General features: G+C 40.6%; 1 protein-coding gene and 2 non-coding genes across 3 annotated transcripts; all 3 read left to right on the plus strand.

Moving 5' to 3' along the window:
• Positions 1-3387: 3387 nt before the first annotated feature.
• On the plus strand, positions 3388-27798 carry cct6a (chaperonin containing TCP1, subunit 6A (zeta 1)). The gene is made up of 14 exons (XM_055657798.1): positions 3388-3601; positions 3855-3918; positions 6329-6463; positions 9386-9559; positions 11604-11707; positions 12283-12393; positions 13361-13520; positions 15878-15960; positions 17746-17842; positions 19614-19761; positions 23677-23810; positions 24173-24275; positions 24572-24644; positions 27419-27798. The coding sequence occupies exons 1-14, from the start codon at positions 3465-3467 to the stop codon at positions 27489-27491; spliced, it is 1596 nt and encodes a 531-aa protein (XP_055513773.1). The 5' UTR covers positions 3388-3464; the 3' UTR covers positions 27492-27798.
• On the plus strand, positions 8335-8463 carry LOC129710902 (small nucleolar RNA SNORA15). The gene has a single exon (XR_008725756.1). It is a non-coding gene; the product is annotated as a small nucleolar RNA SNORA15 (small nucleolar RNA).
• Positions 9906-10033, plus strand: LOC129710903 (small nucleolar RNA SNORA15). The gene has a single exon (XR_008725757.1). It is a non-coding gene; the product is annotated as a small nucleolar RNA SNORA15 (small nucleolar RNA).
• Positions 27799-27876: the final 78 nt, after the last annotated feature.

The raw sequence follows: 27876 nt of genomic DNA on the forward strand, positions 1-27876 counted from the left end.
TGTCACATACACCAATTGGTGTAGTGAAATGCGGATTGCCATTGCAGCACATTAAAAATAATACAACATAACAATAATAAAGAAATTTAAAGATAAAAACATCCCCTACAATGGTTCCCATTATGAGGGAAGGCGCAAAGTCCAGTCCCCATTACCATGTCCACCCATTGTCGGGCCTATTGAGACCTCCGCAGTTGCCTTTACGGAGGCCTGATGTTCCAGGCCCTTCTCGCTGGATGATGGTACTTCGGCGTCGGGAGAATCCTCCTCTCTGCGATAGCGCTCCAGTGCTGTGCCGCCGCCGAAGCCGAGGTTCTGGCTGGTCCCTTCAGGAAACACCACTCCAGGCCCCGCTGGTAGGCCGCGAGGACGGGTCGAAGGTGCTGCTCGGAGGAAAGCCGCCTCTCCGACCTGGTAGGGACCCTGAAAATCAGTTTCCCCCTCCCCAAACCCCCCTCATAAAAAAGACAACCTCCAAAAACAAAACACTTTAACTCACTAAAAATAAAAAAAAGAGGTGAGAAAACGGACAGCTGCAGGCTGGGCAGCCATATTTTGCCCACCTTTGCAGTTGCAGCTCCTAGACTGTGGAACAGCATCTCTCTTCCCATCAGAACTGCCCCTTCCATCAACTCTTTTAAGTCAGACTTAAAACTCATCTTTAGTCTCAAGCCTTTCTTGACGTCCCCTGAGGGAGGGCTATATGGATGTATTTATATATGTACTCAATCTATGAACCAGTGTTGTATAACGTTAACACCTCCAACAATGTAAAGCACTTTGGCCAACGAGAGTTGTTTTTTAAATTTGCTATAGAAATAAATGTGACTTGACTTGACATATTAATCTGGGCAGTGAGAGAGTGTATATATGGTGTTGAATTATTGTAATATGTTCAAGAGAAGCATGTTACAAGACCGACGGAAAACAAAAAACAGTTTATACAAGGCTTAGGTTTATAGAATGAACCTTGCAAATGGAAAGGTAGCAAAATCAGAAAACACCTCCATTTCTCACCAAAAAGTCTTTGGGCCCTCTGCATCTCTCCGGAAGATAGATTATAGAAAATAGATTTAAGAAAGAACTGCAGATGCTGGTAAAATCAAAAGTAGACACAAAATGCTGGAGAAACTCAGCGGGTGAAGCAGCATCTATGAAGAGAAGGAATTGGCGACGTTTTGGGTCAAGACCCTTCTTCAATAGGTGCAGGAGTAGGCCATTCTGCACTTCGACCCAGCACCACCATTCACTGTGATCATGGCTGATCATCCACGATCATTACCCCGTTCCTGCCTTCTCCCCATATCCATTGACTCTGCTATCTTTAAGAGCTCTATCTAACTCTCTCTTGAAAGCATCCAGCGAATTGGCATCCACAGCGTTCTGAGGCAGAGAATTCCAGATTCACATTCTCTGGGTGAAAAAGTGTTTCCACATCTCCGTTCTAATTGGCCTACCCCTTATTCTTAAACTGTGGCCCCTGGTTCTGGACTTCCCCCAACATCGGGAACGTGTTTCCTGCCTCTAGCGTGTCCAATCCCTTAATAATCTTATGTTTCAATAAGATCCCCTCTTATCCTTCTAAATTCCAGTGTATACAAGCCCAGTCACTCCATTCTTTCAACATGACAGTCCCGCCATCCCAGGAATTAACCTTGTGAACCTACGCTGCACTCCCTCAATAGCAAGAATGTCCTTCCTCAAAATAACCCTTCTTCTCAATATTGATTTCTCAAAGTTCAAGTAACCCTTGCTTTCCCTCTCTCTTCGTCCCTCCCCTAACCAAATTCTCCAACTGTTCTCCTGATTAAATTTACTGCGATTAGTTGTTGAAAATGATGAGAATGCGGCAGAGTGATTGGTGGTCTGATTTGAAGGTGGTGAGGGAGGGCTGATCAGATGATAGGGAGAGGAACATGAGAGCTTATGAGAGGGAATGAGGTAAGGGCTGATGAGAAGAATGGAAGATGGGCTGATGAGATGGTGACGGCTATTGAGTAGGTATGTTACAAAACCTACCTGAATCGTCATTAGGAATCTGCCCTCAGCCATGTCGGCGATTTTGGCGCTGTTTGGAGGGGGCGGGTTTAAAACGCGATTTTTACTAGGCTGTACTAATCGCACATGTTCAGCCTAGTAAATCATTAACGAAAAATCGCTGCAAGACCCGGTCGCAAAAGGTATTATTAGTTTTATAGGCCTCGATAATATAGTTATAATAATTTTAAAATTACTGTCTCATTTCGCAACCTCTCGCAGCCCCAGGGTTTTATAAAGCAAACAATTAAAGGTATGTACCTTATTTTTACATTAAATGGGGCATATATATAACCCTATATATCAAGTTATCTATAGCGAGTGGTTCATTTTGGGCTTTTTATATCCCGCAGTATTTTTCTCGGCATTTGAGGGCACTAATCCAGCGCTATGTCAACATTCTAAACCAGCGCGTTCCACATGAACCCACTAGAAAGCCGATTTAAATGGGCATTTATTTACAGCAATTGAACACTAAATTCCTTCCATTTGGCCTATAAATTAATGTAAATTAGATATAAAAATCATGTTATATTGTGAATTATTTGTGAATAATCTTTGGACACTATTTAAAAATGTTAATATTTCCTTAAGAAATGGGCGTTTGACTATCCAAGATCACAGCTTTTTTGTAATGTCCATTGAAAATCAATAGGGAACAAGATGCTAATTTCCGAGTATGAAAATGGTCATAACTTTTTTAATACTTGAGATATGAAAGTGAATTTGGTGTCAAATTAAACTTATTGTTATGCTTTATCTGATGGGATAAATTGCAGACTTGATTTTTTTTTAATCTCAAAATTTTGTAACATTGCTATATTGAGAATGGGGGGGAGCGGTAAGGGCTGATGAGAACATGGCAGAGATGATGAAAACATGGTGGAAGGGAGATGCAAGGGAGCAAATTCATACACAACTGCAGTTGGAAATCTGATTTGAGCACAGGATGAAGTGGAAGTGCTCAGCGGGTCGAGCAGCGTCTGCGGCGGTAATTTCCTCCGGGTGGCGGGAACTGGGCGATGGATGTTGCTCCGCTGCGCCCCTTGGCGTCGCTAGATTTGCTGCGCAGGAAGCTTCCAGCACCTTCCAGAATATTCGTCGAATCAATCGCTGAGGTGTTGTCGGCCAATCGGCGAGCGTCACAATGCCGGCAGGTTGATTGACAGGGCGGCTCACCATTTAAACGCAGAGCGATGACGCACCAGGCAATCACCGCAGCGGAGGCGGAACGTCCTGCAGTTCATTCCGTTTTCTGGCTGCGTGAACCCGCCCCCCTGCGCTTGTGATTGACGCGCCGGATGACCATACAGAGGGCAGCGTTCGGGCCGCTCAGCCAATGGTGGGGGGGGTTGCGGCGGTCTGTGGCGTCAGTTGTGCTGCTGCGGCTGTACAGAGCGGGTGTGTGCTTCCTCGTGGTAGTCAGCATGTCTGCGATCAAGGCGTTAAACCCCAAAGCCGAGGTGGCCAGGGCCCAGGCGGCCTTAGCCGTCAACATTAGTGCCGCGAGGGGGCTGCAGGATGTGCTGAGGACCAACCTGGGACCGAAGGGTACAATGAAGATGTGAGTGGGGGGAGGAAGCGTCTAGGCCGGGGGGGTGGGTGGGAGTGGCTCGTGCAGAGTCATGGCGGCCGAGCCAGATCGGGCCTGATTCATTCACCCGATCGAGCGAATTCAAATCGCCTTTAATTCTGAACCGCTGCGTCGCTACCTCCGCTGATCCAGTTTTCTTTCTTGTACTTGCTGGTGCTTCGGCACAAGGACCGCCGTCTGTAATCTCATGTGAAGCTTTATTCCTATTCATTTCTTCTCACAGGCTGGTTTCTGGCGCTGGTGACATCAAGCTCACCAAAGATGGCAATGTTCTGCTGCGTGAAATGGTAAGTGTTACCAAGACCGGCGAGAAACGGAATAGTGGTTGCAAATTACTACATCTAAAATGGAACATTTATTATATTCATTATTTCAACAGTAACAAATATATATTAGCGTGTTCCTTCTAAGTTAATTTAAGCGATATTGTCCGATCCGCGGAGTTACTCCAGCAATTGTGGGTTTTTTTTGTAAACCAGCATCTGCAGTTCCTGTGTCTGTTCGAAGTGAATTAGCGCGTTTACACTTAATCATAGAACTGACCAATTTGGCATTCTGGGCTAGTCCCATTTACAGTGCTCTCCATAATGTTTGGGATAAAGACCTATCATTTATTTATTTGCCTTTGTACTCCACAATTTGAGATTTGTGATAGAACAAATAACATGTAGTACACATTGTCAGATTTTAGTAAATTGTAATAATTAAATACATTTGGTTTCACCATGTCGAAATTACAGCAATGTTTATACATAGTTCCCCCATTTCAGGGCATCATAATGTTTGGGACACAGCAATGTCATGTTTAGTGTTTTGTTGTATATCTTTTGCATGCAATGACTGCTTGATGCCTGCGTTTCATGGACATCACCAGTTGTAGGGCGTCTTCTCTGGTGATACTCTGCCAGGCCTGTATTGCAGCCAATTTTAGCTTGTACGTGTTTTGGGGGCTAGTCACCTGTTTTCTTTTCAGCACAAAAGGCATGCTCAATTGGGTTCAGATCGGGTGATTGTCTTGGCCACTCAAGAATTGACCACGTTTTAGCTTTGAGAAATGCTTTAGCAATATGTTTGTGATCATTGGCTTGCTCTAGAATGAACTACCTGCCAATGAGTTTTGAGTCATTTGTTTGAACTTGTGCAGATAGGATGTGTCTATGCACTTCAGAATTCATTATGCTACTACCATCAGCAGTTGTATCATCAATGAAGATACATGAGCCAGTGCCTTCAGCAGCCATACATCCCCAGGCCATTACACCTCACCACTGTGTTTCACAGATGAGGTGGTATGCTTTGGATCTTGGGCAGTTCCTTTTCTTCTCCATACTTTGCTCTTGTCATCACTCTGATACAAGTTAATCTTCATCTCGTCTGTCCAGAAAACCTTTTTTCCAGAACTGTGGTTACTCTTTTAAGTACTTCTTGGCAAACTGTAACCCAGCCATCCTATTTATGTGGCTAACCAGTGGTTTGCATTTTGCAGTGTAGCATCTGTATTTCTGTTCATGAAGACTTCTGTGGAGAGTGGTCATTGACAAATCCACACCTGACTCCTGAAGAGTGTTTCTGATCTGTTGGACAGGTGTTTGAGGATTTTTCTTTATTATAGAGAGAATTATTCTGTCATAGGCTGTGGAGGTCTTCCTTGTCCTGCCAGTCCCTTTGCGATTAGTAAGCTCACGAGTGCCCTCTTCTGAATGATATTCCAAACAGTTGAATTTGGTAAGCCTAAGGTTTGGTTGATGTCTCTTAACAGATTTATTTTTGTTTTGTCATTATCATAATGTGTCATTCTTAGGCTTTCATTGGCACAACTTTGGTCCTCATCTTGATAAACAGCAATAAAAGCCTCTAAATGTGATGGAAAGACGAGCTGCTGAGAGCTCTTATAGCTTTATTAATTGCATTAAGGAGGCAATTAAGTCTATGTCCCAAACATTATGGAGGACACTATCTACATTTAGCTAAATTCCCTCAAACCCTTCCCATTCATATTCCTGTCCATTTGCATGTGTTTAGTACACTTTGTAAAGGCTGTTGGATATCTAACATGCACAGTGTGGAATTTAACTGTTTACACGCTGCAAAATCCAGTGGAAAATTACATAATCTGCTTTATGGGTTAGCTGAGTTTATCCTGCTTAACCAGGCCTGTTGGTATTCCTGATACCTGCATGCCTCTTCTAACCAAAGCTGTGTATGCGAGCCTGATCTCATTACTCTTCTGACCTGTTGATTCAATGGTGAGGTCAGTCACGATCATAACTAGCCGATGGGCAGTGTAATACAAATACCTTGCCCTAAGAGCACCCCTAACAAGTTTTGACAGGTTTAATATCGGAATGGACCTTTGTTGTCCGTGATTGTAATTTTCCATCCCAATTGATACTGGCACCCCAGATAACACACTGACCTGGTTTAGTGTACTGAGTGGCATTGGCATAACAATACAAGGAGAGTTAAATATGTCTGGGCTGCACTGTTGGATCTCCACATGGAGGCCTGCAGTGGAGCCTGGTGATGATAAGGTGCCATCCATTTCCCCCAATTGTCTTGGAACTGCATTGCATTATTTACATTTGGAACCTTTACTAAGTTTAGGTAATTGCAAAATATTAGCATTGTTTGAGTCACCACATGTTGGATGGGGTCATAACTATAAAGTAATGCTTTGATATTCCAATTTTTTTACAGCAAATACAACATCCTACAGCCTCTTTAATAGCTAAAGTGGCTACAGCTCAGGATGACATGACAGGAGATGGCACCACCTCCAATGTGCTGATTATTGGTGAACTGCTGAAGCAAGCTGATCTCTACATTTCAGAGGTATTTAAAAGTTTGTAAACTAATAGGCAGATTTTGTTCAATGGCTTGCAATTTGTCTCTCAGATAATCTGAATCTGAAAGCATTAGATGACTTTCTTATGTCGAGATTGATTGTAGCAGTAGCAGGTTGCCTGAGGAAAATATCAGATTCCTATCAATGATGATGATCCTTGGTTGGGTAGTGTATATAATGTATAGTCAGGATAAATAAGTGACATTGTGTGTACCTGTAATCCTTCATTTATATTTTACACTTCCTTTCTGGCTATAAATGTGGATATCTCGTTATATATCCAGTTATATAAATGTTGGATCCTCAACATACATAAACCTGAGCATTGGATCTGATTTGTTCATTCCAGAAGAATAAATACTAATGGCATCCCTTGTGTAAGAAAGAACTGCAGATGCTGGTTTAAACCAAAGGTAGACACAAAATGCTGGAGTAACTCAGTAGGTCAGGCAGCATCTCTGGAGAGAAAGAATGGGTATGTTTCGGGTTGAGACCCTTCTTCAAAAATAGCATCCCTTGCCATGTAGAAAGTTTAGTGTGGATTTTGAAACTCAACTGACCGGTTTTCTTTAATCGCAGTATCCTCCATAATGTTTGGGACAAAGACCCGTCATTTATTTATTTGCCTCTGTACTCCACAATTTAAGTTTTGTAATAGAAACAAAAGTCACCTGTGGTTAAAAATGCACATTGTCAGATGTTAATAAAGGCCATTTGTATACGTTTTGATTTCACCAAGTAGAAATTACAACAGTGTTTATACATAGCCCCCCCCCCCTATTTCAGGGCACCATAATGTTTGGGACACAGCAATGTCATGTAAATGAAAGTAGTTGAATTGGGTTCAGTTCGGGTGATTGACTTGGACACCCAAGAATAGAATGAACCTCCGGCCAATGAGTTTTGAACATTTGTTTGAACTTGAGTAGATAGGATGTGTCTATACACTTCAGAATTCATTATGCTACTACGATCAGCAGTTGTATCATTAATGAAGATAAGTGAGCCAGTACCTTCAGCAGCCATACATGCCCAGGCCATAGCACCCCCACCAGTGTGTTTCACAGATGAGGTGGTATGCTTTGGATCTTGGGCAGTTCCTTCTCTCCTCCACACTTTGCTCTTACCATCACTCTGATATGTTAATCTTTGTCTCGTCTGTCCAGAAGACCTTTTTCCAGAACTGTGATTGCTCTTTTAAGTACTTCTTGGCAAACTGTAACCTGGTCATCCTATTTTTGCAGCTAACCTGTGGTTTGCATATTGCAGTGTAGCATCTGTATTTCCATTCATGAATTCTTCTGCGGACAGTTGCCATTGACAAATCCACACCTGACTCCTGAAGAGTGTTTCTGATCTGCCGGACAGGTGCTTGGGGATTTTTCTTCATTATAGAGAGAATTCTTCTATCATCAGCTGTGGAGGTCTTCCTTGGCCTGCCAGTCCCTTTACGATTAGTAAGCTCCCCAGTGCTCTCTTTCTTCTTAATAATGTTCCAAACAGTTGATTTTGGTAAGCCTAAAGTTTGGCTGATGTCTCTAACATTTTTATTCTTGTTTCTCAGTCTCATAATGGTTTATTTTAATTGGCACAATTTTGGTCCTCGTGTTAATAAACAACAATATAAGTTTCCAAAGGTGGAGGAAAGACTAGGTGCTGAGAGCTCTCTTATACCTGCATGAAGGAGGCAATTAAACACACCTGAGCAATTACAAACACCTGTGAAGCCATGAAATGGTTATGGTGCCATTAAACATTATGGTGTTTGTTATTGCTTTTGAAAAGGGGTTTGCCGTAAAGTTATATTCAATTCAAATATGACACTGGGTAGATAAACAGCCAGGTATTGGCTAATTGTGCATGACTGAATTCTGCGTTAGCTCTTCTATAGTTAAAGCAGTCAGACATCATGCTAAATTATCTTCATCTTGATTTTAAATTGGTGCTTTGTACTGTCAGAGCTGCATTTAAAAAGGTGAGCACAAGGTTTTACAGCATGCACGTTATTTAAAAAAATGTTATGTTTTTAATAAAAGTCAAAGTTTTAATTATTGCCTGCACATTAGATAGATATAGATATGCCATTTATTGTCACTATACATGTACAGTGAAACTGAAAGCTGCTTGTACTCAGTGCATACATACAATTTAGCACAAAAAACAAGAAACAGAAAAAACAAAAAACAGAAGGGAGATGGGGGGTGGAATAGGTGCACACATTCTGCGGCGCTACATACATATATACATATATACAGATGGAAGTCCGTGTTGGGCGGTGTAGTCAGTGCATGTGTGAATTTGAATTTATAGTAGATATAATTCTCGGAAAGCAACTATTCCTGAGTCTGTTTGTCCTGGATTTGATGCACCTATAGCGCCTTCCAGAGGGCAGCAGGTCGAACAGTCCAAACGCAGGATGGGTTAGGGTTAGGGTTAGGGTTACAAAGAGGAACTTGCATGACTAAAACAAAATGCCCCTTACTGCCTTGCATAGAAACATAGAAAATAAGGGCATAAAAAATGAAAATCAAGTCATTTAGAACAAAGCAATCTGAGAGTGAATATGCATGGGTACTTGAAGACAGCAATACCAACCATTAAGTGATGAATAAGATGACAGGGCTGTAAATGTTTAACTGTGTAAGATGTTAGAATAGACAGAGGCTTTGGAGGAAATGGGTGTGGAGAGAATTGGGATTAAATTCAAGAGTTTGACTTGTGAAAGTCCAAGATGCCCAACTGGAGATTTGTAGGATTGAAGATTTCACATGAAGAGCAAGGCCAAGAAAAGGTTTGAAAACCAAAAAATACAATTTATAAATTGCACCATGACTAATATCCCAAATGTGATCGAGTTTAGCAAAACGTACTTGGAAAATAAATGTTCATATGATGGATTTTCTATTCAGGGTTTGCATCCCAGAATTGTGACTGAAGGGTTTGAAGCAGCAAAAGAGAAGTCCCTGGAGGTGTTGGAGCAGGTGAAAATATCCAAAGAGATGGACAGAGAGACTCTTATTAATGTTGCCAGGACATCATTGCGCACAAAGGTCCATAGAGAATTGGCGGATATCTTGACAGAGGTATTTACACACCTGAAAAAATGCTTTCTATTCTCGTCCTGTTTTCAATCTTGTATTTGGCTATTGATTTTCTGAGCAGTTGAATGCTACGACCATTCAATTCAAAAAAAACAAAAAAAACAAAACAATTTATTCCAGGTAGTACCAGCAGACACTTTAATTCCAGTTGATAAAATGTGTTTGCACCACATGTTGTGGAAATCCTGGATTCTTGATGCAACTTTCTATTTTATAGTAGTATTGCGTATTTGAGTTGTTATTGCTTTTGAAAAGGGGTTTGCCATAAAGTTATATTCAATTTAAATATGACACTGGGTAGCTAAACAGCCAGGTATTGGCTAATTGTGCATGACTGAATTCTGCATTAGCTCTTATATAGTTAAAGCAGTCAGACATCATGCTAAATTATCTTCACCTTGATTTAAATTGGTGCTTTGTACTGTCAGAGCCGCATTTAAAAAGGTGCGCACAAGGTTTTACAGCATGCACGTTATTTTTAAAAATGTTATGTTTGCAATAAAAGTCAAAGTTTTAATTATTGCCCGCACAGTACAAAACTTGAGATATCAGTGATATTTAGTTTAGAGATATAGCGCAGAAACATGCCCTTCGGCCCACGAGTCCGCACCGACCAGCAATCCCTGCACATTAACACTCTCCTACACACCCTAAGGACAATTTATGCTTATACCAAGCCAATTAACCTACAAATTTGTATGTCTTTGGAGAAAGTACTAACTTTGCGCAGACAACACCTGTAGTCGGGATTGAACCCGGGTCTCCTGTGTCGCCCTTGCCGACATGACGGTTGGCAAGATATAGTTTGATTTTTGAAGGTGCAAAAAACTGCAGTAGCTGGAATCTTAAGCAACAAAAAAGGGATAGAGAAACTTTGTGGATCAGGCAGCATCTGTGAGGGGAATGGACAGATATTTCATGTCCTGACTTTCAGACTGATGAAGGGTCCAGACCCAAAACGTCATTCGTCCATTCCCTCCGCAGATGCTTCCTGACCTGCTGAATTCCTCCAACTGTACAAAACACTGCAGATCATGATTCATCCAAGCTTGCTGGAGCTGTGAGTCAGCAGTCTTACCTGCTACTTCGCTGTTTCACGGAATACTATGTAGCAGTTGTGGCAGTTGGTATCTTGTTTGCACTGGATGCACTTTTATTCCACTTACTGAATAAATGTTGGTGCCCTAGACGATGGTAGTGTCTGGGCAATGGACGATAAAATGTGGCATACAATTCTGCTGCTTCCCCAAACGACACATGTTTTATTCACCATTCCATTGGAGCAGAATCCTATGAGCAAATGTTTTATCCGTGGAAAGATGGGGCTTTATTGCTGCAAGTTCTGTGCAATGGTCAATTTATCCCTCACTAGGCTCCTGCACATTGTGTGGCAGCTTTATCTTTCAGTGCTTAGTCAATAATGTGCTATCAAGACACACATGAATATTGAAGGTCCAGTATATTAGATATCCTTGCTACTGGTAGTGATTTTTCAAATGTTTTTCAATATGGTGAACTGAGGCAGGTTGTTGTTTATCTGGATGAATCAGTGTTAAGGACTTTCAGTTTTAATGTGTATTTTAATGTAGTGTTTTTTATTACAAATGAGACTAATTAAAAGCTGCCATTCCCGCAATGTTGAACATCAAGTTTAGATTCTGATCATTGTTGGAAATGGGCTTTGGCACTTGTGCTGCAAATGTTATTGGTCCAGGGCTGAATACTGGGATGAGTCGTTTAATTTTCTGTGGAGTTGAATGATATGACATTTCCTTGGCATGGTCCTATTACGGATGCGGATCATGGAACTGCATCTTTATGCATTAGGACCTCATCAGCAGCATAAACCTTAGTCCAAGTGTCTAATGATGTTTAACCAAATGTTAATGGATTAATATCTAATCTCTTGCTTGGAAATTATTTGTGATTTAAATCCTGCAATATATTGTTGCAATGTTAGAATCTTTGAATTATTTTTGTGGTTGTATTAGACTGTCTAACTGTACAGCGTTCTGATCACTTGTAGGCTGTGGTTGATGCTGTTCTAACAGTGAAGAAACCAAATGAACCCATTGATCTCTTCATGGTTGAAATTATGGAGATGAAACACAAAACTGAGAGTGACACAAAGTAGGTATTACCAACTGAAAGTTGATTGTTGCATTGAAAACGGTGGTGTTGTGTGTCAATTTTCTCATTTGTATCAAACTACTAATGTGAAGAGAGGGCTGGCCATAAATCTTATTGTGATTCGGAACAAAATATAGAAAATTAGAACAAATGTTTTGCCATTTTTGGAATAGGATTGTTAATTGTGAAGGTTACAATAACACTTTCAGCATAAGTAATTAAAGAAGAGATATTCTTTCTTTCTGCGTCTACTCAATCAATTTAAGACGTCTAGTTGACTCCCAGCTTCCTTTGCTTGAGAGAAGCGTCCAACCTATTTATTATTTATTTTATTTTATTATTTGCCAACCATCATCAATCCATTTTATATAATGGTGTGGGGGGAGGGAGGATGTGGGGGTGGGGGGGTTTGTGGGGCCAGGAGGGGCAGCGAGCGCTTTGGGTGAGAGGGGTGTGTGGGAGGGGGGCAGGGTGTGTGGGTGGAGGTTGTGGGGGCAAGGAGGGGTTGTGGGGGTGATGGGTGTGGGCTGGTGGGAAGGGTTGAATTGATGGATAATTTGATATTTATTTTCCAGCCTTGTGAAAGGAATAGTATTGGATCATGGTGCTCGTCATCCGGATATGAAGAAAAGAGTGGAAAATGCTTATATTCTCACTTGCAGTGTTTCACTGGAGTATGAAAAGACGTATGTGGAGTCTGCTTTTGAAATTCTCCAAGCTATCATGATTTATAAACATAATAATTGTAAGGATGTTGTTTTCCTGACTGCAACCAGGGTTGGAACTCTGATTTACGATCATTGAGTATTGGGAAATGTGTTTTAAGGAGTTGGATGGGAATAGTGGAATGGAGATTTGGGAATGTACATGTCCGGTTGAAATTATGCAAGTCAGTTTGACAAAGGCTTATGGGAGGTTCTCATGACGAATAGGAGACACAAGTTAGGAAGTTCTGCTAAATATCCCAAAAATACAGATTCGTGCTCAGCTGGAATATTGTTCTATTAGGGACACTTTGAGTTTATCAACAGAGAAATGTCGAGGGTGGCTTATCTAGCAATCTAGACCATATAATTAATGGCCTGCCTACTGAATGTTGAAGCTGAGAAAATTATCTATAAAAACATAACTAAGAAAGATTTCAATCAAGGACATCATTCATCTGAGGTAGATTGTATCTTACTAATTTTAGAGGTCAAACAAGGCAGGGAAATACATCATGGAGATGTTTAACAAAGCTTGCATTAGATTTAAATGAGTTTGAATTAAAAAATAAAAATAATAACATTTTGGAAATAGACACGTAGAAAATAATTGAACAGCAATCGTCACTTATCCAGTAACATCAGTCATGACCGAGCAGCCTTCCGCCAAGTACGTTTATTCGGACGTCTGACCTTCAGCTTGTCTGTTACATTTCAGTACTCGGGTATGGATGTGAGAGTCGAGCTCATTGCCAGTGGTGCTCTGAAACTGTTGGCCTGAGGCAAATATGTTTTGGTTGGAAAAAAACTAAAATGGTGCCTAGTGAATATTGCAAAAACAAAATTAAACAAATGCTGTTGTCAATTTTATTGATTTGGTTATGGCTCAATAGAATTTAATCTGTAAAATGCTCTGTAATAACCAGCTATTTTTTTAATTTGTACTCAGAGAAGTAAATTCTGGATTCTTCTACAAAAGTGCCGATGAGAGGGACAAATTTGTGCAAGCAGAGAGAAAGTTCATTGAAGACAGAGTTAATAAAATTATAGCACTGAAGAGAAAAGTTTGTGGAGATTCCAAAAAAGGATTTGTAGTCATTAACCAAAAGGTAAATGCTTTATTACATAGTTTTGTTTCTGAAGCTTTCGTGTGTTACAGGGCAGGTGTGCTGTTTGGATCCTGGCTGAAGAACAATTGGCATTGCCTATTTCTCATTTTAGTCCATATAACAATTACAGCACGGAAACAGGCCATATTGACCCTTCTAGTCCGTGCCGAACACATAATCTCCCCTAGTCCCATATACCTGCGCTCAGACCATAACCCTCCATTCCTTTCTCGTCCATATAACTATCCAATTTATTTTTAAATGATAAAAACGAACCTGCCTCCACCATCTTCACTGGAAGCTCATTCCACACAGCCACCACTCTCTGAGTGAAGAAGTTCCCCCTCATGTTACCCCTAAACTTCTGTCCCTTAATTCTCAAGTCATGTCCCCTTGTTTGCATCTTCCCTCCTCTCAGTGGGAAAAGCTTATCCACGTCAACTCTGTCTATCCCTCTCATCATTTTAAAGACCTCTATCAAGTCCCCCCCCCCCCCTTAACCTTCTGCGCTCCAAAGAATAAAGCCCTAACTTATTCAACCTTTCTCTGTAACTTAGTTGCTGAAACCCAGGCAACATTCTAGTAAATCTCCTCTGTACTCTCTCTATTTTGTTGACATCCTTCCTATAATTAGGTGACCACAATTGTACCCCATACTCCAAAATTGGCCTCACCAATGCCTTGTACAATTTTAACATTGCATCCCAACTTCTATACTCAATGCTCTGATTTATAAAGGCCAGCACACCAAAAGCTTTCTTTACCACCCTATCTACATGAGATTCCACTTTCAGGGAACTGTGCAGTTATTCCCAGATCCCTCTGTTCACCTGTATTCTTCAATTCCCTACCAGTCCAGTTGGTACAGAAGCCAACGTTCTTGATGGAATTGCTAATGTGGAATCTCCATTGCCAAAGAGCATTTGCCTCAACTTGAGTAACTTTTGACATTTGAATACATATACAATATAGCCCTTAAAACTCAAACTTCCTGTATTATTTGTTTTAGTAACAATCGTATTTCTATTTTGGGTGGGAATGTGGTCTTCGTACATGAAAGTTTAGCAGCCTTACTTCTACTTTCAGGTGATTATCCCAATGCACTTGGTGGTGAGGCTGTTGCCATATAACCACATGGTTATTATACCGTGAATCTATATAAATAAGTGTTCCGTTTGTGCCCATGATGTATCTCTGTGTCAATGGTTAATTCCTATCTGCTTCCAAACGCTAGGCTACAGCCTTCCCATTTTCACACATCCTACTGACATTTATCCCGTGGTGGCGTTAAACATCTTCCCGTCGCATTTCAACCTATATTTCTGGTTATTAATCGTTGAAATAAAAAAAAAAAGCCCGAAAACTCACAAATGTTGGAAGGAAAAAAATCCGAATGACATCACAATGCACTCGTAAGGCAGGTGACGCACGGAGTCGCTCAAGCCTTCTGCAGCACCACACACGCAACTTGTATGTTCTTACCTGGTAAAAATCGCCAACATCAATGCTGCTCATGGACAGAGAGAAGATACAAATGTTTTTCGTGACTGACTTGCAAAAGATAAAGGTGCCAGCGGATTGAGGGACAATCCCGGCCCATGACCGCCCGGGGCTGGAGGGTGACTGAACGCGCTGGACCCGAGCACCAAGGGACATTCAGACACCCACTGTAAGCGGCAGAAGGAACGAATTCCTTGGGACAGCCCCAACTTTCTCCCCGGGGTCAGCGTTGTCCGGACACACGGCGGGACACAAAACCTGGTTAGGTCCGCGTCAGCTGCAGCAGAGTTGGGGACTGTCTGGTTCCTCCGCCCACCCAGAGTCACTGACTGGCACCGTGACCCCCAACGGGGTGATTCGTTGTGCCGAGGATCAGAGGGAGGAGAGCGAAAGTGGTGGAATAATGCATTGCGGAATCTGGTTGCATTGTGGGAACAGGTGAGTGGTGCAATATTGGGGGAGCAGACCCAAGTATAAATAAAATTTTCACCGTGGTTTTTCAAAAATTTCCCCTGCATATGTACCTTTTGTAGGTTTTCTGAGAAAGTGGCATAACTAATGGCGTTACTACCACGTAGCTTCCAGCAGCTGGGTTCAATCCTGAGCACTCGAAGCAGTTTGCACTTTTCCCCTGTGACCTTGGTGCTTCAGGTTCGTCTTGCATGACGAGGATGTCTGGTTTGTCAGATTAATTTCCTCTTGTGTGGCTGATTGGTAGATCAGGTGGGAATTGATTGACATTTTGTGAGAATAAAACAGGATTAATGTAAATCTGCGCTTAATATTGGCCCAAAGCGTCTGTTTCTGTGTTCTAAGTGATCAGTTGGAATGAACAGTTTTTATTTTTAACATGGCAGGGCATTGATCCATTATCATTGGATGCATTTGCTAAAGAAGGCATTGTGGCATTGAGAAGAGCGAAGCGGAGAAACATGGAGAGGTTAGTCAAACTTTCACATCCAAGGCAGTATCTGCGGAGCGAATGGACAGAAGTCGTTTTGTGTCGGGGACCTTCAGACTGAGGGGGTTCTGACCAAAGATACTAGAGGAGCAAGATAGACCACTCCTGCGAAATCCAATGGATTGACGTGTAGAACGCAACGGAACGTCACTTCCGCCATTTTAGGAATAAGATCCCGATCTCCGTTCTGCCTCTCGCAGTTTAATGCATGGCAGTCCATTGGATTTTGTAGTTTATCTTGTTCTCTTAGCCTTCATTGTTAGACTATTTTTATCTTTGTATATAATAAATAAGGTGCTCCTTTAATTTTTAAAAAAAAGTAAAAAGAGAAACTGCGTATAAAATGAGCAACAATGCTCAATGAAGTCTCTGGACCATATTCTATGATCTTTTGTTTAATCAGTGTTGTGGGGGAACGGTATATGTGTGTTTCTGTGTGTGAGTGGCAAGATAGAGATACTATATTTCAAAGTTCCTCATAGATCAGAAGCAACTTTGATTTAAAGCAACATGATGTACATGAGCCATCCTCATAATGTACATAAGCCATAAAGACAATTATATTTGCCTTTATATTTTGCTATAAGATATAAGCCATAAGCCAATATGTTTGCCTATATTTATATTTTATAAACACGTATATATGATAGATATATAAATGTGATATTGATGTGTATAATTATATAACACACATACATAATTCTCTAGTTTCTTATATATATGAACACATATATGCATTATATGATGTGTATATATGATGCGTACATATGTGTGATATATATGTATATAAATATATGACACGTATGTTTCTCTAGTTTCTTTAAAAAAACAACTCGTATATATGATTCCCAAAATGGCGCTAAACAAATTGCCCATGAGCCCATGACCGTACTACAGCTTTTTCGTCGAGTGGTTTATCTTGCTCCTCTATAATCTTTGGTTCTGACCAAAATGACATCTGGGAATTTTTCTCCATAGAAGTTGCCTGACTTACAGAGTTCCTCCAGCATTTGTATTCTGAGAAGTCTGAGTACAGGGTTCTAGCATCTGCAGTTTCTTTGTCTCTATTGTATATCCTATGGTGTTTGGGAATCTGAGTATGACCATTACCACAAAATGATGCTTGTACAAATCAAAATCACAGGTACAGAAATAATCACTTAGTTGAATGATTCTCTCTGTTTCTCTCTAGCCAATATCAGATTTCCTGAATATGGCAAGATTTTGTTTTGCAGATTTCCAGTTTTTATATAGTGGTCAATAACCATATTAAATAAAAAGTTGAGCAAAAAAAAATCATAGAGCCTGAAAATTACTTCCAGGAATCTGGATGTCAAGAAGATGTTGGAGTGATCATTTAAGCTGCACTTGATGTTGGTAAACAGAAGATATTTTGGACTTTGCCTGCTTTTTGAATCAGCAGCAAAAATATATTTTAAAATTTTAGGTTCAATTCCTTATACAGGAAGTATCTCCCATACTCAAATGTTTAATGACTTCTGGTCTTTTAAACTTGTTAGGCAGTTTGGGACTTCACATTGAAATATTTCATAGCTACCCTAATTCTTCTGTTGAGCACTATTTAAAACACTGTCCTGGTATTTGATTGCTACCAACTTGTCATGTAATACCTCTTGAAAAAGAAACTCGCCGTGTTTATCCATGTGAAAAGGCATGCAAATACTAATGCAATTAAATTTAAGGATATGAACCTGAGGTCTTATGGTAATTAAACCATTGTGCTAATGCCCACTTTAATTTCAGGTTAACACTTGCTTGTGGAGGTATTGCCATGAATTCATTGGAGGACCTTACCCTGGACTGCCTGGGACAAGCTGGGCTTGTGTATGAACAAACATTGGTAGGTGGTGGTGATGTTAGATGCTGATGCTGATGGTGATGTTAGATGCTGATGGTGATGTTAGGTGCTGCTTTGAGTGAATAATGAAATGTAGTTATTGGTTTAATATGAATGGATTGCCAATGTTTATGGCTATCCATGGGTAAACACCACATAAATCAGATGAATAACCCCATTTGCCAGGTGATTTCTTTGCCACATGCTGATTATACTTTAGGAAACCACTGTGGGATAATTTAATGGTACGCACAGTTTAATAGAAAATATGTGCAGGAGTAGGCCATTTGGCCCTTCGAGCCAGCACCCCCATTCACTGTGATCATGGCTGATCATCCACAATCAGTACCCCGTTCCTGCCTCCTCTCCATATCCCTTGACTCTGCTATCTTTAAGAGCACTATCTAACTCTCTTGAAAGCATCCAGAGAATTGACCTCCACTGCCTTCTGAGGCAGCGAATTCCACAGACTAAGTGTTTCCTCGTCTCCGTTCTAAATGGCTTACTCCTTATTCTTAAAGGTTTTTCCACATAAAACATGTTTACTAAATCTTGCTGACAGTACCTGACTAAGCCACATATTTCAAAATAATGGAATGAAACTTTACAAAACAGGAGAGGGCCATTTGGCCCATCGTGTCTGCTGGTTAACAGTTACCCAGCCAAATCTAACTTTCCAGCACTTGGTCCTTGGCCAAGTTTAAATAGGAACGGGATACTGATTGTGGATGATCAGCCATGATCACATTGAATGGCGGTGCTAGCTCGAAGGGCCTACGCCTGCACCTATTGTCTATTTAAAAAAAAGTTTTTCCTCTACTGTGTTCTAAATGGCCTACCCCTTATTCTTAAACTGTGTCCCCTGGTTCTGGACTCCCCCAACATCGGAAACATGTTTCCTGCCTCTAGCGTGTCCAATCCCTTAATAATCTTATGTTTCAATAAGATCCCCTCTCATTCTTCTAAATTCCAGTGTGTACAAGCCCAGTCGCTCTTCTTTCAACATATGACAGTCCCGCTGAACCTATGATGCATTCCCTCGATAGCAAGAATGTCCTTTTGTTTTGCGTGCTAATGAAAACTCCATCCCTGCTTGCAAAAGCCAAAAGTAAAACAGATTACTGAAGATTGCCCTTTTATTTTTGATGCAGAATGTGTAGCAAATATTCATGACATGAACCCTTTCTTTTAAAAAAAAAATACAATTTCCTGTTACAGTCAGACACTTTGGCCATTGGCTGATTTGATTGTAACCTCCATTCCATATTTCTGTGTATCCACGGTAACAACTATTTAGCTTGTTCAGAATCTTCACCTAATCGGAGACTCTGTCTCACGTGCCCTTTGAGTAAGAGATTTCCGAAGACTCGGACCCGCCAGAAAGAAAATATTTTGTCACATCTGTCTTAAATAGGTTACCACTAAATTCCAGCAGATCACCTGATAACTTAAACTTATCTTAATTAAGATAAAGGAAACCCTTGCTACAGAGAACAGAGAGGACATGGCAAAAGTGATCAAGGCATCTGTAAATTAAGGTTGTGTTCCTGCCATTGAAAGTATAAAATACAGGCCTTGAATGCTGAATGGCATTGCAGATTCAAACTTTGTTCCAGGTCCAAACGACATGGCATTATTATATAAAGAGTGATATATTGTCAGACATATTTCAGGTGGGGTGTTAAACTTTGCTTCCTTAGAAGAGAATGAGAAGGGGAATATTGTGTTGGGATTTGGATCTTGTGTTGCATAAAATTTGACTTTTTTAATGCAGGGTGAAGAAAAGTTCACTTTTGTTGAGGAATGCAACAATCCTCGGTCAGTGACGCTGCTTCTCAAGGGTCCAAATAAGCACACTTTAACACAAATCAAAGATGCTCTGCGTGATGGTCTACGTGCAGTAAAGAACGCAATTGAGGATGGCAAGTGATTTTCATTTACGTGATTGAAGGAATCAGTTAAATGTGACATTGTAAATGTGCCTTATTGGTATGGTAAACAAGGATGAATCGCAGAAATGTTATTCTCTCATTGAACAGTTAAACAAGTTCAAGTACAATTACATTATTTGCATTTTCCATTCAATTTATTCTCACACGGAAGCATTTTTTTCATAACTCAGCTTTATCTTACAAACCCTGAATTTAAATAAAGCTAGAATGCTCATATCTTTAGCAGACATGCATTATAGTTCTGCAATGTATAGCAATGAATAAGATTAACCTCTTACAATAATTTTTTAATGTATTACTTTGTGATGTCGTCTGGTAACGTGAGTGATATTTTGGGCTCACTTTCCAAAGAATGGCCCGTGCACTTTTAGCATAACCTGCCTTCTGTATTCTGTTGCTGTGATCACTTTTGGCCTGTCTTCTTTGTTTTCTTTAGACATTTGATAGGCTTTTCCTTATCTTAATTACCGTTCCAACTGTATTAAGTAATGTCCAACACATTAAGTGAATTCCACTTGTCATTTACTGTCTACTAGAAACTTTGTTAGTTTAAACTATAAATTGCAATTATCAAGAGTCTTCCAGAACCCCACTGGAAACTTTATATTAAAAAAAACCCAAAAAAGAACTAAAGGGGCGGCATGGTGGCACAGCAGTAGATTTGCTGCCTTGCTGCACCATAGACCCGGGTTTGATCCTGACCTCGGGTGCGGTTTGTACGGAGTTTGTACTTTCTCCCTGTGGCTGTGTGGCTTTTCTCTGAGATCTTGGGTTTCCTCCCACACTCCAAAGATGAACAGGTTTGTAGGTTAGTTGGCTTGGTGTATGTGTAAATTGTCCCTAATGTGTGTAGTATAGTGTTAATATGCGGGTATTGCCACATAAGCAAAAGATTGAATCCAACTGTTTCAGGATGCTTCATTGATTAATCTACCGTGAGGTCTTGTCAATAGACAATAGGTGCAGCAGTAGGCCATTCGGCCCTTCGAGCCAGCACCGCCATTCAATGTGATCATGGCTGATCATCCCCAATCCGTACCCCGTTCCTGCTTTCTCCCCATATCCCCCGCTATTTTTAAGAGCCCTACCTAGCTCTCTTGAAAGCATCCAGAGAACCTGCCTCCACTGCCCTCTGAGGCAGAGAATTTCACAGACTCGCCATTCTCTGTGAGAAAAAGTGTTTCCTCGTCTCCGTTCTAAATGGCTTACTCCTTATTCTTAAAGGTTTTTCCACATAAAATATGTTTACTAAATCTTGCTGACAGTATCTGACTAAGCCACATATTTCAAAATAATGGAATGAAACTTTACAAAACAGGAGAGGGCCATTTGGCCCACCGTGTCTGCTGGTTAACAGTTACCCAGCCAAATCTAACTGTCCAGCACTTGGTCCTTGGCCAAGTTTAAATTTGATGAGCGCTTCCAGACCACGCAATTTAATACACCACAATTATGTCGTCGTCGTCGTGTTTCCCCCCCCCCCCCACATTTCCTTCCAAAGAAAACTAACCTAACTTAAACTGTCCACTGATTGTTTAAAAGTACCAGCATGGTAAAGAATGCAGTTAAAAAGACTGATGAGATGCTTTCATTTGTGTAGAATATGTGCAGACAGGTTATACTAAATTTCTGTGGAACTCCAGTTATACCACTACTCTTGAGTTCTGTGTTTAGAGATAATTTCACTAGAGTGAATTATCCAGACAGTGTGCACACACAGGAGGGAAGTATACATCTTTCTTTCACCTGAACGGTGATGGTCTTAAACTTGCTGCCTGAAATCAGGAGGCAGCTCAAGCGACAGCGAAGCATCACTCCTTGATGAGCTCAATGCGTTATACGCACGCTTTGATAGGGAGAACACTGATGTGCTTTCCGAGCCCCCATAGCCCTGATGGTATTACTGTGAAAGTCACAGAGGCCGACGTCAGAAGATCCTTCAGCAGGGTGAACCCTCGGAAAGCCGCAAGACCTGATGGCATACCCGGTCGAGTTCTCAAAATCTGTGCAGACCAACTGGCTGGGGTTTAAGCAGACATTTTCAATCTGTTCAGGTCTGAGGTTCCCTCCTACTTTAAGAGGGCATCAATAATACCCAAGAAGAGTAAGGTAATGTCCCTCAATGACTATTGACCAGTGGCACTAACGTCCGTGGTGATAAAGTGCTTTGAGAGACTGGTTATAAGGCATATCAACTACGACTTCAATGACAACGTTGACCCACTACAGTTCGCCTTCTATCACAATAGGTCCACAATAGATCTCCCTGGCTCTCCACTCCGCAATGGACTACTTGGACAATAAAAATACTTACGTCAGACTGTTTATAGACTACAGCTCGGCATTCAATGCCATTATCTCCTCCAAGCTGGTTTCGAAACTCACGGAACTGGGTCTCTGCGCATCCCTCTGCAAGTCTGTTCGAATTGACAGAAACACTTCATCCTCAGCGATAATCAGTACTGGAGCACCTAAAGGTTGCGTGCTCACCACCCTTTGCTCTACTCACTCTTTACTTATGACTGTAGCCGGACATAGTGCGAACTCCATTTTCAAGTTCACTGACGACACCACCATTGTAGGACGAATTGCAGATGGTGATGAGTTAGAGTATAGAAGTGAGATCGACCAACTGACCATATGGTGCCAGCACAACAACCTGGCTCTCAATATCAGCAAAACCAAAGAAGTGATTGTGGACTTTGGAAGAGGATGGTTAAGGACCCACAGTCCTGTTTACATCAATGGGACGATGGTAGAGAGAGTCGAAAACATCAAATTCCTGGGCGTGCATATTTCCAATGATCTTTCCTGGACATTGTTGTATTGCAGCAAGCACACTGATGCAATCATAAAGAAAGCACATCAGCACCTTACTTCCGGAGAAGATTACGGAGATTCAGTATGTCAAAGAGGATTCTCTTGAACTTCTGCAGGTGCACAGTAGAGAGCATACTGACTGGTTGCATTGTGGCCTGGTTCGGCAACTTGAACGTCCAGGAGCAGAAAAGACTGCAAAAAGTTGTAAACATTGCCCAGGTCATCACCGGCTCTGACCACCTCACCATCAAAGGGATCTATCGAAGACGCTGCCTCAAACGCAGCCAATATCGTCAAAGACCCACACCATCCTGGCCACACACTCATCTGACCACTGCCATCGGGAAGAACGTACAGGAGCCTGAGAACTGTTAATGTCCAAGTTCAGAACAGCTTCTTCCCTATAGCCATCAGGCTATTAAACACTACAACCTCATAAGCTATGAACTACAATAGATTATTTATTATTATTATTGCACTGTTATTATTTGTTTTTTTCCTGAGTTTTTTGTATTATTTATTATGATTCCATATTCTGTTGTGCTGCAGCAAGTAAGAATTTCATTGTTCTATCTGGGACATAAGACAATAAAACACTCTTGACTCTTGAAAGTGTGCTGGTAGCAGAATCTTCACCACCTTGTTGAAGAGCTATGTGCTCCAACGCCTTGAATCTCCTTCCTTGATAAACTGCAAATCTAGGCAAATGACATATCAGAATGAGTTCTACGGCTTGCACAGATTTTCTTCTGTTTCCTGAAGATTGTGCTGAAATGACATGGGGGCTGGCAGATCTCTATTATTGTACCTGACTAATGCTTGAGAGCTTTGTGGGACTAGAACTAGAATCTATTTGTGCTTTCCAATTCTATATTATTTTTTTTTTATAATAAGTTTATTGCTGCACCTTCATTGTGCCACATTCCCTTTCTTGGATATATGTTTAAAAAACATACAACAAAGCACAATTAACCATTGTGGGCATTTGGTGAGCTAGTTCTTCCATGTTTGAATTAAAACTCACCTGATGGTGGCCAAATTATTTTTTAACTTTTATTTTAATAGGATGTGTAGTGCCAGGTGGAGGTGCATTTGAAGTTGCTGTAGCAGATGCTTTGATCAAACACAAATCCAGCGTAAAGGGCAGAGCGCAGTTAGGAGTGCAAGCATTTGCAGATGCACTGTTGATTATTCCCAAGGTAAGGATTTCTTACGACAAAGTATGTCTCGTTATATATTGAGTGGGAGGTGGAATTTAATTGCATTCTTTTGGCTTTAAATTGAAATTGTTCATCCTGACAACTATTAGTTAACAATAACAACATATTTGATGCATTTTGGTATTTCCTACTTTCAAGTGCAAAAGACCGTTGAAAATGTACTTTCAACTATTACATGTGGAAAGTAATCAAAAGTGTGCAATAAGACTCCATACTTTGCTATGCTCTCTTCCACATCAAAATACTTTTGCCTGTGTTATGTCTAATTTTGGCCTAAGCTAAATCTGGCACTGGTAACTGGTTATTTGCTGTATAAATATATCAACTACTGTTTGTTTCAGGTACTTGCACGTAATTCAGGATATGACCCTCAAGAGACACTTGTAAAACTTCAGACAGAATACACCAAAAGCAGTCAACTTGCTGGAGTGGACGTGAACACTGGTAAGTTAGCACTGGGATCAGTCAGTTAATTGATCATTGCATACTGCCCCTAGAGAATGGTAGAATCTATTTGGGAGAATGTACTTGATCAAATATAAGTAAATTATATTAATGTAAATAGGTGGGTGAAGGGCCAGTAATATGTTTAAATTGACGTGCGCAATGTAAAGAGTCACTTGATTGTTTCTTATTTTCTTGTTGATTCTTGAAATCGGCTTTGGTTTTATGTTAAATTAGGTTAATAGAAGTGGCGTTTTTTAATGCACCATTGTCTGTTTTGATTCATCATGCTGCAGGTGAACCAATGTTAGCTGCAGAAATGGGAGTTTGGGACAATTATAATGTCAAAAAACAGCTGCTTCATTCATGGTAAGTGATAGAAATAAACCTGACCTGGATATTTTTCCCCTTTATAATACAGATTCCCATGTATTTTGGGAACAGTGATCACAACTCCATAAGTTTTAAGATATTAATAAGGATGTCAGAATCTTTTGGGTGGTGTACTAAATTGGAGTAAGGCAGAATACAACATCACTAGGCAGGACTTAGGAGATCAGGGCAGCAAGTTGCAATCGGGAGTAGGGATGTATGTGACCAGTTAAGGCAACCTTGAATGACCAGAAAGTTCTAAATTTGATCAAAAAAGGAAATATGTAAGCCCCTGGAGCCTTATGGGATCTATCCCAGGATATTAAGAGAGGCAAAAGAAAAGATTGCAGGGGTCTTGACCTAGATCTATGTGTCTTCTCTAGCCATAGGTGAGATACTGAAGAGAAGTTAATGTTCCTTTGAGAAGGGAAGTGGACTTAATCCAATAAAATATAGACTTGTGAGCCTCTTATCAGTTAGGGAAGCAATCAGAGAAGATGCTTTGGCATAAGATTTAGTTGTCCTGGAAGAGAATGGGATAATGAACATGTCCCTAATTATCCCATTTTCTTTGAAATGCTGAGTGTTTATAAGTGCTGACAAAAGAATTGAGGGATAGGCAGTGGGTGTTGTCTTAATGGATTTTCATAATGCACTTGATAAAGTCCCTCATTGTCAGAAGATAAAGCACAGGATCCTCAGTGACTTGGTAATTTGGAGACAGAGGTTAGAGGTGGATGGGTTTTATTCTGTCTGGAAATCTGTGACCAGTGGGCGAAGAATTGCAAGGTGGAATCCATGCAAGTATGAGGTGATGTACTTTGAGAGGTTAAATGTAAGTTGAAAATGTACAGTTAATGGCAAGACCCTTAACATTGATGTACAGAGGGATCATGGGGGACTTTTCTTTCTTGTTATCACACCATGAAACTTTCAGTTAGGCTAAATAATTTCCAGGAGTTGGACATTAAGTGTGAGCTGGATAGGGGGCAGCTCCAATAAGATCCCCTGACAGTAGGACTCAATGGGTGGTACCTGGTGTATAAGGGCTCTTTGAATATACCCAATGAGAAATTGAAATTACACTAATGTGCAATTTAGAAAAGGGTTATCTGAACCTGTTTTGGGCAGTATCTTTTTTAAGGAATAAACACTAAATACATAGGGATAGTTACTTTAATCTGGAAATCAACAGTTGCTGACTGAAACATTGAACAGCAGGCACAGGGACACACCCTTTGTCAAACATGTTGGGAAAGTGATATGTTGAACACACAATGTTTTGTCAAACGTGTTGGGTAATACGAATCTCCTCTGCATGCACGTGATCTGTATCCCTCCTTTTTCTGCATATCTATTTGCCTATTTCAATGTCATTGTCTTATCTGCCACTACCACTGGCAACATGTCCAGGTACCTACTCGCTACCCTGTATATTTAAAAAAAAATGGACCTATGCATGTCCTTTAAATTTTGCCCCATACCTTCAAACTATGCCCTCTAGTCTTTGACATTTCCACCCTGTCGAAAATGCTTCAGGCTCTATCTATACATCTCAATTTTATATACTTCTATCAGGTGTTCTGTTAGCCTTCGATGCTCCAGAGAAAATAATCCATGTTTGTCCAACCTCTCCATAAACCAATATCCTCTAATCCAGGTGGTATTCTGGCAGCAGTATGAAGAAGGGTTTCAACCTAAAATGTCACCTATCCATGTTTTCCAGAGATGTTGCCTGGCCAACTGAGTTACTCCAGCATTCTGTGTCCTCTTGAACATTCTTGTAAACTTATTTGCACCGTCGCAAGCCTCCCATCCTCCTGTAATGGGTTGACCAGAGCTGCACACAATACTCCAAATCGGCCTAATCAAAGTCCTATAAAGCTGCAACATGACTTTTATACTCCATGTCCCAAACCTATGATGGCAAGCATTATCGCCTGCGTTCTTTACCTCTCTATCTACTTGCGTTGCGACTGTTGGGATCTATGTGCATGGATCCCAAGATTCCTCTGTATATCAATGCTATTTACCGGTCTTCCATTAATATACCAATGTTCTGTTTCTCTTTTGTATTTGCCTTCATGAAAGGACAAGCCATGGTGCATTTATGTAAAGATAATAAATTGCTGTTAAATTGGACTTAACATTTGGAAGTTTTTCCTTTCATGGTGGTCATTGAGAAACAAACTAATGAACAATGGAATAACCTTTCTTACCAACTCCCAGAAAGCTATCTTAGCAGTCATGTTTGAGGGTTGTTGATAGCATTGAACTGGCAGATTCCCACTTCCCATTCACCTGACACTTGTCTGGTAGAACATCCCTTAAAGCCAAAGGTGACCAATCCTGCAGGAGAACATGCTACTCTTCAAGCAGATATATTCATCAACTTCAGTCTAGCGAGTAATTTGTCCACATGTCTTTCTCCCCAACTAAAATATTGTCTATGGTGGCAAGGTTGTGATGTTGAAATTGCACTAATAACCAGAAAATGTCTATTTTGGGTAAAGTTTTGCCTCGTTGAGTGTGTTGGTTGATGGGGAAATGGCTGTTTCATCCACCTAATGAGTCTGCAACATTTTTGCTTGGCTTTTTTTATTTTACATCATCACAACTAGTTTGTAAGCAGATTTGCAGCTGAAGCATTTGAAGAATATTTTAAACTGATAGATTAAAAAGAAACATGTTAATTTGAGGTTGCAACATGGATACAATAGGTTTTCTTTGTTCAGTTGAACTGAGCTTTTTCTTTTAAACTTGTTTTTCAGTACCGTAATTGCCAGCAATATCCTTCTTGTTGATGAAATAATGCGAGCTGGATTGTCATCACTGAAAGGTTAAATGAAGAAGGACATCCTTTTGATAGCAGGCATTGCTCAGTCCAGCATATCAACCATCATTCAGCTGACTGAAGTTGCTCAAAAATAAGTATAACTAATGTTGAGGCTTTCCATTCTGTTGCTGTTTAAAAAAGATGCAGAGGCAAGGTACAAATTTACCAAGTCTTTTAGGTAATTTAGCATTAAGACGTGCATTCATATTTCATGGTTATTTATGATTAATTTTTGTATCCTGCATTCAATTAAACAGTTTGGTTTCCTAATCTTTGTATTGAAGCCTTCAATAAACTTAGTTGTTTTGCCAATGAGATGTGTTTATCTGTGCCAGCTAAATGCATGAAACAGGGCCTTTGGCCCACCTTCTCCAGCCTCTGCCTGCACCTCAA

This window comes from Leucoraja erinacea, chromosome 28, assembly GCF_028641065.1.
Source record: "Leucoraja erinacea ecotype New England chromosome 28, Leri_hhj_1, whole genome shotgun sequence".
NCBI classification, from domain to species: domain Eukaryota; kingdom Metazoa; phylum Chordata; class Chondrichthyes; order Rajiformes; family Rajidae; genus Leucoraja; species Leucoraja erinaceus.

Excerpts from the sequence above, each read along its gene's own strand:
- cct6a (XM_055657798.1), top strand. The coding sequence starts at position 3,465 with ATGTCTGCGATCAAGGCGTTAAACCCCAAAGCCGAGGTGGCCAGGGCC. Across the intron at positions 6,464-9,385 it reads CTGATCTCTACATTTCAGAG|GGTTTGCATCCCAGAATTGT; the intron begins GTATTTAAAAGT and ends TTTTCTATTCAG. Across the intron at positions 24,645-27,418 it reads AAACAGCTGCTTCATTCATG|TACCGTAATTGCCAGCAATA; the intron begins GTAAGTGATAGA and ends CTTGTTTTTCAG.